Source organism: Panthera pardus, unplaced genomic scaffold (assembly GCF_024362965.1).
Source record: "Panthera pardus isolate Hobbes unplaced genomic scaffold, ASM2436296v1 HiC_scaffold_20, whole genome shotgun sequence".
Classification (NCBI taxonomy): Eukaryota; Metazoa; Chordata; class Mammalia; order Carnivora; family Felidae; genus Panthera; species Panthera pardus.
This window is the reverse complement of record NW_026526766.1, coordinates 43136298-43148975: the sequence shown is the minus strand read 5'-3', so window position 1 is coordinate 43148975 and position 12678 is coordinate 43136298. Positions and strand designations below refer to the sequence as shown.

Below are 12678 nucleotides of genomic sequence, written 5' to 3'. Positions count from 1 at the left end.
ATAATGGCACTTTGTCTTTTTTTGATGTACATGTATTAGGTAGCAACTGACGAATTTCATTAATTATAAAAATAAAGCGCAACTTTCTGAATTTGACTTCAAAATAACCTCAAAATTATTTTTAACAGCAGCGTATGTTCTATCTGTAAATTTATGCTACTCACTTTTATACATTTAAAACAGAAACCAGCTTTGTGCTTTATAGCAACTATACATGGGGCAATTTGGATAATGCAAATAAATGAATAACAGCAGCACTAATAGAGCTGATCCTATTTGTGATGGCTCATTAACTCTGGACAGGATGCAACTCACTCCCCTGGATCAGGAGCTGATAATGGTACAATGTGGAGCTATTAGTAAAAGAAGGTCGCCACAGGAAATTAACGGAAGGTCTGTTCACTCATTGGGAAGTCAGTAGCCCCTTTTGTACGTGTAACTGCATTAACCCAGGCACTCAAAAAAGTCAGCGGCAAGTAGTTTGGGTACGACTACTACCGCCGCTGCTGCGGCCGCCACTGCTGCTGTTACTACGACTGCTATTGCAGGCTCGCGTTTATCAAGCTCATGGTAAGCAATGTAAGCATCTAATTACTTAAGCCTTATAGAAATGCTATCAGGTCGTTACAAACCTTAGCTTCACTTTGCAGATGAGGAAACGGAGGCTTGGGAACGGGCTCTAAGCCACATACCAATGAATGGTGGAGCCTTGGTTCAAACCAGGCAGTCTGACTCCAGAGCCTTTTTTCCTAACTGTTCAGATGATGACAAACCCCATCCCTAACCCAGCCCTGCCTCACCTCCAACTTCATAGAATCTTGGACGACAACAAGCAAATAAGAATCCCAGAATTTCTGTCTGAGATGTAAGCTGGGGAGAGACACCAACACAATGACTTCCCAGGAACAATGATCAGATTCTAGGATGAGAGGGAAAGGGGGAAATGTGGTTTGAAAAGATATATTCACTAAACCTGTTGTTTTCCGTATAAACGATAGCATTAAAGCTGAACAAAATTTTAGCCCATGGGATATGCTGATGAAATAATACAGGGAGCACAATCAAAAATGTTGATAAACACTGACATTCTGTGACCTCTAGCCTGCCATTAACAGCTGTAAGATCCTGGGAAAATCATACCTAGGAGCAATATTCCTCGGGGCTGGACTAGATCTCAAAGGCAGTGTTTTCCAAATGTTGGTCTGGGAAACACTATAACAATTTCTGTGCTCTGGAGGAAAAAAAAAAAAAACTAACTACAGTGTAGTAACTTTCTCATAAGGCAGACCATATTCACGTTATTGTCCTTAATTCTGAAATCAGGTTGTTACTACATCCTTGTTATTAACATTTCAATTACGAAATGATGATGGTGAAGTACATGATGGAAGTTCTCCTTTTCTTTTTTAATGCTTTTAGCAGAACAAGAACTTGCTTACTTCAGCTCTTTCTAGAAACTTTTGAAAGTTATGAAATCTCACACAGGGAACCAGAACTTTGATATATTTTGCAACTTAAAATGTTCAAGGTAGTCTACATTTTCATAGCACTTTATATATAGTTCATTAGATGTTTTCACATGAATTATCTCAGCGCTTGATAGTCTGCTAGACAATCTCATTTCCCACAGATTAAAAAATAGAATTCAGGAAGGTTAAGCAACTTGATCAAGGTTATGAAAGAAGAGCCAGATTCCAATCCATGGCCTTTCACTTTAAATCCTGTCTGCTTTTCTATCTGTAAGTGCTTCATAAATCTGACCAAACAACAGGATCATAAGGAGAATGTTCTATATACAGAGAACTAATAAATCCGAGTTTCTGGGGCACAGGGACGAAGAGTTGTATCTTTTAAGAGCTCTGCAAGTGATTCTGGTATGCAGCCTCATTTGGGAACCATTCCTGAACATCAGATGGCTCCTGTCTCTGTCCACTCAGCCTCACCAGAAGGAGTAGGAGCACCAGACAGAGCTTGGTGTTTCTGGGCAAGTTCTATCACTGAACCTCAGTCCTTCATCTGTGAAATGAAGAGAATGATGCCTAATAAGTAGCATTGTAAATACAGTTGGCCCTTGAACAAGTCAAGATTTAGAGCTACCAACCCCCCTGTGCGGTTGAAAATCCACATGTAACTTTTGACTCTCCAAAAAAACTTAACTACTAATAGCCTACTGTTGACTGGAAGCCTTGCCAATAACATAAACAGTTGATTAAAAGTATGTTGTGTGTTATACATATTATGTACTGTGTCCTTCTAATAAAGTAAGCTAGAACCAAGAAAATCTTAAGAAAATCATAAGGAAAATACTGTACTGTATTTATCAAAACAGCAAATTTATGTCATGTGTGTATAAGATGAAATGTCTATATCAATATTGCTTACTGATAGAAAGCACCATAGATGATATAGGTATTACTAACATTCAACATAAAAAATGAAGAGATATTGCACAATCTGTATTTGTATGTAAGTTTTGATAAATTTTAATTTTTTATAATAGATGGGTGTGTATCTTAAGTCAGTAAATGATAAAATAGACTAGAATCTACACACATTTTGTGTATCCATGACATAATTAACCTTTTCTTACTTTTTTCCATATTTCTAAACCTACACAGTTCATCTGTTTTTCCAAATTGTTGCAAATTTCCAATTTTTTTTCTAATGTATTTATTGACAAAAAAATTCATTTGTCAATGGACCCACAAAATTTGAAGCCATGCTGTTCACTTGTATGAGAAAAAATTATACATAAAGTGGCTGGGTATGGTAGTCACTCAAAAATGGAAGCTATATGGGGCTCAGTCAGTTAAGTGTCTGACTCTTGATTTTGGTTCAGGTCATGATCTCATGGTCACGAGATTGGCTCTGAGTTGAGCTTCCAGCACTGAGTGTGGAACCTGCTTAAGAGTCTCTCTCTCTCTCTCTCTCTCTCTCTTTCTTACCCTCCCCTGCTTTTGTGAGCATGTGCACGCATACACACTCTCTCTCTCAAAAAAAATGGAAGCTATCTTAGGATTAATATTACTACTACTATTACTAGAATGAGTATACTGCCTAATAAAATGCTCTAACATTTCTAAGAATAAGGTATTTATTATAAATGGTGATGATTACAGTATTTTCCTGAAGCAAATCTACAACAATTATAGACAACCCACTCATTCACAACCTTGGGACAGTTTCTAGGTCTCAGTTTCCTTTTCTCCTTGTCTGTGGATTTCTAAGTTATCTCCTGGCTCCAAATGTCTAAGACTCCACAGTTGTATTGAACAGTTAAAGGCCCAGTTTGAGGATGTGGTTCTTACTTGAGTATTCAATAGGTAAAACTGAAATAATTCGTACTTACAGGTGACAAGTCTCTATAGTTATGCTGTCATTTTCTATCAAGACAAGTCTATCTCCAAAGCTGGATGTTAGCTTCTTTAGAGTTTATAATTCATATCTGTCTAGCATCAAAAATACTTGAAACAGTTTGCCGAAAAAGTTATAATGCAAAAACAGAGCCAGAGAAAGAGCTAAGAATCTCTAACAAATGTGGTAGAAATGGAAGAGAAGGGAAAATAGGGCAGAGAAGATGATTTTTTTTTTCAGGAAACTAGAAGAAACTATCGAATGTGAAAAACTTCCCATTAAATTAGCATTGAGACTTTCGACAGTTTCAAAAATTATGAAAATACGACTTTTTCTTAATGTTTCTTACTAAAGACTGAAAATATGAATGATCAATATGCAGATACAAGCTAAATAAAGGATTTTTTTCTAAGTAGAATGGGATTTATGTATTAAACTCTTTGAGGTAGTAGTGAGTGATTTTCTTATAGTGATTAACTTTACTCTTGTCCTTCTAAAAAACTATACACTGCATTTAAACATTCCATCCCTATTCCTCGATGATCTTGCTATTGTCTGTTCTTTCCCTCTTTTTATAAAACTCAAGTAGGTTTTAATCATGAAAACACAGGCTATTATGGTAATGGTAACAAGGATCCAAAATTATATCCATTACAAATTCATATTAAGTTGTAGTTTTTGATCCCTTGAGCATGATTAATTTGATTTATTACTTTTACCCTTTGCTCTAGTTGTAATCAAAATGAAAACTTTTTCCTGGTTTTAGGCGTAGTTTTCTTGCTATTTCTTTGCTGTCACTGCTCTGGCCCAGGCTCCCACTTTGCCCCACCTTGGCTCCTCTAAGAGCCTCCTCTCAGCTGGTCTCTTTGGCTCTCAGGCCTTGCACTTCAAAGTCCTACAACTGTAGCTACATTAATCTTTCTGAAACAGAACTATGATTACGTCTTTTCTCCACTAAAACTCTTTCCTGGCCACCCATTGTTAGCCATAGTCCTATCTGCCATTCAAGTATCCACTGTTTTCTCCCAAACTACCTGTCTTCTTACTGTGTTCCTGGGGGGTACTGTGCTCTTCAGCCAAACTATGTATTAGTGCCTATATGCAATCAGAGTTATCTCACCTCCTTTACCATGGTATTGCCTCTTTTCATATATTCTATAATTTACATTTGCACCCCCACAAATCCAACAAGTCACAATCCCAAGAATTGAAGGAGGCATGTTTATACTTGTAACCAAATGTCCAGCACTACCACTCCATATTTAATATCTATAAAAATTCATTCTTTCACTGCTGAGATAGGATTCCCTTTCAGTTGCCAACGTATGTGAGGCCAGCTGGCAGGATTAGTCTAGAAAAGACAGGCCACATTGAACTCCTATGCAACAGGAAGAAAGGAAACTGAATTTGCTGACCTGTCTTATTTATTTTGGTCCATTCATCATGGTACTACAGTGCAAACAGCTTTGCCGTAGATGTCAGGAGACATGGAATTTAGTCCCATTTCATGATCAATCATGTAACTTTCAGAAAACCACATAATTTGTCTGTCTTTTTTTTCATTTACCAAATGGAAATCTGTCTTTATTCCAATAGTAAACACACAGAAGGATTATTATTTTATTTGCCATTCCTTACAACATAACCTCTTTCCTCTATGTATTTGCTTTACAATTCCCTATCATTCCCAAAGCTTTTACAGATTTCATAATTCCATTTCAACATCAGTAAAAATCTCAGAGAAGGAAGCAAGCAGTAAATATCACAAACAATGTTCAAATATCTCTTTTTAGGTTATTGATTAAATAATCCCTTAGGCCTTTCCTATCTCTACAATAGTAAGACTCTATATGCAAATTTGTATCTGAAATTCACATATTTCTTGTGTATAAAGCAATCTTCAGCCATGTATATATACATCATCTCCATCCTCCTACCTGAGAAGTGCTAGGACATACCACAATTCCCCTCTCATGCTTCTAGATCTTATGAAGGTTTAGCATGTCTGTCTCCCCTTTCATATGCAGAAAATCATGTCTGACATTTCACCTTTCTTGTAGTAATTCAATTACAGTTATTCCTTTTACATCGGAATATAGGTTTAGGTTTTCAGCAAACATGTGAATTCGGAGCGACTATTTACTGAAACATATTTTATGCTTATTCTTCTTACACTACTAGCTGTTATATTGGAGACTCCAAAGAGAGAAAAATTTCAGCCAATATTATTTTGGGAGAAGCAAGGATTCTCAAAATGTCTACTTAGTGAAATATAAAAGTATATGGTCAGGTATAGCACACAAGAAATGATAGCAATTGCTTGTTCCAAAAACTATGCTGGTGATCCTAACCCAGGGTAGATTTTAAAATACAGATGGCAGATGCATTGAAAACATTCTTTACTAACTTAACTACTAACTTTCCCTCTTCTTACTAACTCCCACTCAGTTGATAAATTGACACGAGAAATCAAACTTCTTTGTTATCCCTATTTTAAAGACTTGCTTGGATGAAATTTGACCTAGCTCACACTGTCAAAGCCCTTCATTAGTTTGCATGCACTTTCAAAAAAATTACAGTTATAATAATGAAGAAATAAGTTTGCCTAGAGTTTACTTGGAGATTTTAGAGTTAATCTTACCCAAGTAATTCCAAAGCTCTAAGTAGATGAAAATTGATGCCTCCAAACACACACACACACACACACACACACACACACACACACACACACACCACATGCACATACAAATACGTTTCAGGGACAACCAAAGTAGAGGTAATTTCAGAGTCTAATACAAAAGTCACACACACATCCAAGAGCTTTTAGCCTTTCATATTCAGCTGAGACTCAAAGCAAGGGGGAAAAAAAAAACATCCAATGCCAGCTCTCTTTTCGTTGACACAAACACAACATTTGTAGTTTTAACTGAAATTAAACCTCAATTTTCAAATCTGCCATCCTTTATAAACTCTAGAAAAGGTAACATTGAATGATTGAGATAGCAGGACCATACAGAAGCTATTTACACAGAGATGCTAAAACTTTCTGGAAAAATAGAATGGGAAGAAGCCAGCACTTACTTGGCATAACCCACTGATGCACATATCCAAAGATTCTGTGTAGCAACGAGTCCCATCTAAGACTTTAGGTGCTAGTTCAACAACCAGGGTTGTTCCTTTGGCCTGGCATTTAAGTGAACAGGGGTTGTCTGGGTCATTAGACACAGGAAGCCATTCATAAAACTGGCCATGGTGCTTGACATCATTGTGAGCAGAGCATTGCTGAGCTCGGAAATCGCCTGCTTCTGGTGGGCAGTCCTGGAGAGGAAAGGCAGGAGGGACACAAATAGGTTATGAGGGCAGCCCAAACAGAAAACCCGAAAAGCCATGTGGTCTGTCAAAGTCTTAGAAAACAAAGCAAATGTCCTGGTTGTTCCCGATGGACACTATCATTTCATCTGAGAGTCATATGATTGTTTGACCCTGAAAATGTAAAGATCTGAGCAAGTAATCACCTTGAAATAGTTTTGGATTAAAGTTAAACGGGGAAGTAATCAGCTTGAGGTAGATCTGATTGATATTCGTTGAGAAATAGTCACCTCGACATATATTTTCTGAAAGATGTTGCTTGGTCCATGGATCCCTCCACAATGTAATACTATTTCAATTTCCCTGTAACTTAAGTAAAACTTACTGAAGTCAGTGGGTTAGTTGAAACACATGTCTGTTGCCTCAGTTCTAATAATGAAAGCTATGGCAATACTATAGCAACTCCCTGCACAAAGTTGTAATAATTTCATTTGAAAATTTTTGTGGGATTGTTTGTGAGTTTTTCTAAAATGTAGGGTGCACAGTATCTAGAATTAAATATGGGGAACAAAAAAGAGAAAAGAGCGTTGATGCCTGAATTTCCTTAGCTTAAGGCAACACGGCAGAGTGGAAAGGTATGGGCTTCTTGGACGCGAGCATGGCTGTGATACAGTGGGTCTCTCTGAGTCCAGGTTTCCTTTTGTTTAGAACAGAAGCAATAATACTCAGCTCTCAAAGTCACTGTGAGAATTTCATGGGCTTATGTCAGCCAAATACTGGCACATGGAAGACTGTACATGGTAGCTATTACTATGATTATTCAGTGAAGCTGCTGAAGAGAAAAAGCTGGAGAATTATGAGATCCTCTGAATTTGAATTTTAAATCACATTGGCAGAGAACAATGGAAAATAAGAATATTTTAAATGTATACACTATAAAGGGCATTTTAAAATTAAAACTATAACTCATGATGCTTACTCTCTAAAACACGATACCCTTTAGTAAAAGGAAACAAGATTCAACCTTAAAAAGGCAAGTATCACCTGTCCCTCGGAAAGGCTTTCAGATAGATTTATTTTATTTCACATGCATTCTGATTAGGATTTACTATGGAAGATTATAGAATATCCATTTGTTGAAAGGACTTTACTATAATTTTTAAAATCTCAATTAGGGGTTTGCATGCAGCCTTTAGGAGGTCCTAGTTCCTACGTGATCATTTCTGAGGGTTCTTCTTATACAAGGTTTCCTTCTCTTCAAAGAAGCATTGTGAGAATAGCATTACTCTATTTTATAAAATGGAATTCCTGATTCTTTTTTCAAACTTTAGTGGTACTATTAAGTAGCATATAAGGTTTTAATATTTGGGGAAGCATAAATTCTTTCCGGGCAAGATGGTATATAAACAATTAAATGTTTATTTAAGATGAACATAAAATAGCTTAAAATACAATATAAAATCTCAAAGGTACTTTACTGATAGTATCAGATGTGCTCTTGGAGTGAAGAAAACATAGTATGAAAGGAAAAATAATTTATATAACACAGGTATAGATACATGAGTACCCAACAGGCTTAAGGGATTTCAAATATTGTCTGAAAAAAAGTATAATTAAAATTCATTACTTATTATTACTAATATTCTTTTAGAGAGAAAGAATGAGAGAGAGAGCATGCATGTGCGAGCGGGGGAGGAGACAGAGAATCTGGAAGAGGCTCCATGCACAGCTCGGAGCCCCTCACAAACTTAATCTCAAGACCGTGAGATCATGACCTGAGCAGAAATCAAGAGTCTGATGCTTAACCTACTGAGTCACCCAGGCACCCCAAAATTCATTACTTATCAATTTCATACATGAAAGGCTATAGTTTAAAACCTTTTAAAGGTCTATGAATTAGTCAGTAAGCATGTGTTATACTTTGTTGTGATATTTGGTTGTTCGTCATGAGAAATAAAACAAAAACCACACATTCCAAAACTATGCTATGAATCACACAACAGGTAAATTGTAGGAAGTTAACACAACGTATCTGAACCTACATGCTTTAACTCTAGCTCCTTTCAGTCTCTGCTTAGACCTCACTCACTTCTGTCCTGACATAATCCTATGGCTGAACACTGTCCCCCAATCTACACATCCTTTTCCTAAATTTCCCCCATTTGAGACACAACAGAGATTGTAAGTAAAACCTACTCTCTACAGTCAACAAGTTTCCCTGGCTGCCACTGCATGGGAGCTTCCACAGCAGTACTGATAGTTTAATTAATAATGTTTAGTGTTTTCAGTTGCATACTACCTATTATCTCAAGAGTCACTTGCTTTCTCAGTGGTACAAAAGAAATATTGAAGCGGACTCAAGAAAGCAGAACACTGAGGAAATTGTTTAGAACGGTCCCCAACCCCTCTCGTAATTTTTACCTCCTTTTTCTAGAAATAAAAGTGAATCAGCTGTAAGGGAATTACAGGGTCAAGCTGAATCACCTCTGCATGAAAGTAATAAGGGTAATATATAATTAAGAGACCTCTTAGTATGAACTAGATATAATTTTCTGCATTTATCCAATTCCAAGAAAAGTGTCAGTTATGTTTTTAAATTGATGTTAGATTATCTTAGTACAGACCTAAAACTGCAGAGTCTCTTCTATTCAACAAACTGTGTTGAGTCTTCCCATCTTTACTAAAATAAATAAGACTCCAAGGCATTCAAAGCTAAAATAAGTAAAAAGTAAAGTATTAACACTTTTTTTTCTGTGACAAAACAGGTTTTTTTTTTTTCTGTGACAAAAACAGGAAACATAGAGAGCCCATGAGCACATATGTTCCTGTTCGCAATTCACCTGCTTCAAATAGCTCCGAGAGTAACCTGTTACAGGTTTCATGAACTTTCATAATGGGAGAAAGGTCTCTATAAATAATAATGCTTGTGAATACCTTTACTCACTTTTATCATTACTATCTTTTATTCAACCCATATTTTTGCAGGGGTGGGAAAATATATTTTGCTAAATTGAGAATGCACTTAAAACCCAGAATTCAGAGTTGGAAACTGAACTTGAACCTTTTTAATGTTTCAGTTTATTTGTACTTGGCAAAATGCAACTTCCTGTTTTAAGAAAAAGGACTTAAGAGGACTTATAAAACAGGTTCAGAAAGCTTCTTGGACATCAAATAGCTCTTACAAAATAACATTTTGATGATTTAAGTGTAAATGAATCAGAAACATATGAATCAAATTTCCCTTGAAATACACATGTTTAAAAATTAAGGGAAGAAGGATTTGGCAAAAGCTTCTTTGTTGAACCCAAAACATCTCAAGCATAGTTCAAGACCCTCACTGAACCCCTGATACATCTGGGATCACCCAGCTGCAGAGTGGAAACTCAAGCAGTCATCATAGTCTCTTGTCCCACCAGTATGTTCATAATAATTACAACAGAACAGCTCTCATTTATATAGAGATTCACCATGCACGAAAGGTTTTTAGTTTTTAATTATAATTTAGTCCATGAGACCACTATCTTTTCTAATCTTCCTAAAAGTAAGATTTAGAAACCGATGCTTTAATAGCTTTGAAAAGTATTTAACATCTTATCCTGGGCATCATCTGTGAAATATCAGCTTCTGGAGAGATGCTTTATGACATGATATGTCATCAGTTCTGCCCATGAGATGTGGTTTTCCTTGGGTTATACTGAATGCTGAATGTACTGGATAAATACTATGTGATTTTGGTTCTCATAAAAGCTTAGTAGTAGGAATCATGAGTTTTCAATGGAGATAATTAAAAGAAGAAAACAAATGAATTAAAATATAGAATATATATTCCATATATTTATATATATGAATTGAACCTGGATCATAGGTACTAATGATGAAACAATTAAAATTACTGAAAAGTCTAGTGGCTATTTGAACTAAACACATCCTCCACCAAGAACCTGGCCAAAAACATGGTGTCGAAGGATGCACCCGATTAAAGATCCTCAACTTCCAGCCTCTCATATGTCTCCAGAAACACCATCAAGTAGAAATGGAGCAAGAATGAGCAATCTAACACTTTCCCTGGCCTTCTGTCTCTAACTAACTGTAATATGCCTGTGGATTAACAACTCTGTGTCAGGTTACTGAGTTAGGATTTCCTCACTCTGAAAAACTATATTTTATTTAAAATAGATGATCCCATGAATTTACTGTATTTAGCCATTAATACAATATAATAGGTTTTCTCTCCAATTTTTAAGCACTCAATCTGAACAGTAACAGAATTTTCTTTTTTAAAAGCACAGAAATAAAATCTGACCTTTTATTTGCTTCCATTATAATTCATAAAGTCCGTGGAGTTCTGCCATATATGAATCCAATTCAAAACACTTTCTGGTTAATCAACTAGCCAGTGGGAAAGATAAGATGGATCCCAGATGTCCCCTGATGATGATAGGTGGATCAGATTACATGGTGGGATAAAAGAGAGTTAGGCTTTCCAGAGTTTACTCACTGGGTGAAATGTAAAAGATGATATCTCAGCAGCTAAGGTGGCAGGATCTGAAGGGCTTTAAAATGGTTTTGAAAAAATACACAGAAAATAGATTCAGGGTCAGGAGAAGCATTACTTTTTCTTTATTTTCTTTCTTAAAGAAGACATTTTTCTTTCCAGAGGGACATCTCTCTGCTTTGACTCTGTCATTCAGTGGTTGGCCTTTTCTGCTAATTTTATATATATATATATATAATTATATATATATATATAATTATATATATATATAAAATTATATATATATATAAAATTATATATATATAATTATATATATATAAAATTATATATATATATATATATATATATATATATATATATATATATAAAGCCATGGAATGAGAATATGGCATATTCTCATTCCATGGCTTTATATACAGAATCACTATTAATACCTGACAGTATCAAGAAAACACTGGACATTGGATTTAGGTGGCCCTATGAACTGTAGTAATGGAAGACCTCTATGCTTCCCACTGCCTTTCCCTACCTTGCAACTGTTCTGGATCTTCCACCTCCCCTTCATCCTGCCCTAACCCCTCACTCTTTATAAAAGCTAGTATGCAAGAAAACAAAATCAAAATTGCTTCATCAGGCATTTACTCTATTCCCCAGCAATTCTGGATTGCTACTTTATGATAAAAACATATACAGAAATGTTGACTTGATGACTTTAGAAAATCTTCTTAGTTGTACGTTTTACCCTCAAAATATTAGGAAACCTCAATGTACTGGTGGTGAAACAGGAAAAGAGCACAGGTTTCCTTCATAATAAATGAATGGAGGCTCTGGAAAGTGTACCCCTCTAAAGCTCTCAGATCTCTTAGCACATGTAAGTAGATGGCAGGCTGCCTCTTTTAGGTATTGTTGTTGACATTACTTGGCTTTCTGCTTCTTTTATTCAAAGTCAAGGTGAAACCACTAAATAGTAAATACCCACTGATACCACCCAATTTAATATGATATTTTGTTCTCAGAAACAACCAGTGTTTCAATTTCTATTTCCAACTCAGACTCCTCTCCCGGACTTCAGACTTTTATATACAAATGCTCCTTTACCATCTGGATATCTGAGAGATCACAAACTCCCCAAGTCCAAACCTGGACCCCTGATGATTTCCCCCTCCCCAAATCCGTTCCTTCCCAGTCCCCATCAACTCCATCTTTTTCAGGCAGTGGTTCTCAAACTCAAGGATATATCAATGTCACCTAGAGGGCTTGTGAAAAATACCAGATTGCCGAGGCCTCACCCTCCAGAGTTTCTGATTAAGTAGATGTGGGGTGGAGTCCAAGACTGCATTTCTAGCAAGTTCCTTGATGATTCTGTTGTTGCTAGCTTGGTGACTACACTTTACGAACCACTGTGCCTTAGAGTCATCCTTGACTTCCACACCCAATCCATTGGGAAAAGTTGGTTTTATATGCACAGCATGCAGAATCTGACCACAATCTAGTCCAAACCATCATCATGTCACCTGTAT

General features: G+C 36.2%; 1 protein-coding gene across 7 annotated transcripts in view; it reads right to left on the bottom strand.

The window, feature by feature from the left end:
• ADAMTSL1 (ADAMTS like 1) overlaps nucleotides 1-12678 on the bottom strand; it is an 873125-nt gene that overhangs the window by 283229 nt on the left and 577218 nt on the right. For all 7 annotated transcript variants that reach the window (XM_019415409.2, XM_053907974.1, XM_053907973.1 and 4 more), the window contains one exon: nucleotides 6436-6672. In XM_019415409.2, the coding sequence (XP_019270954.2) occupies nucleotides 6436-6672 (237 nt within the window). The remainder of the gene's footprint in view (nucleotides 1-6435; nucleotides 6673-12678) is intronic.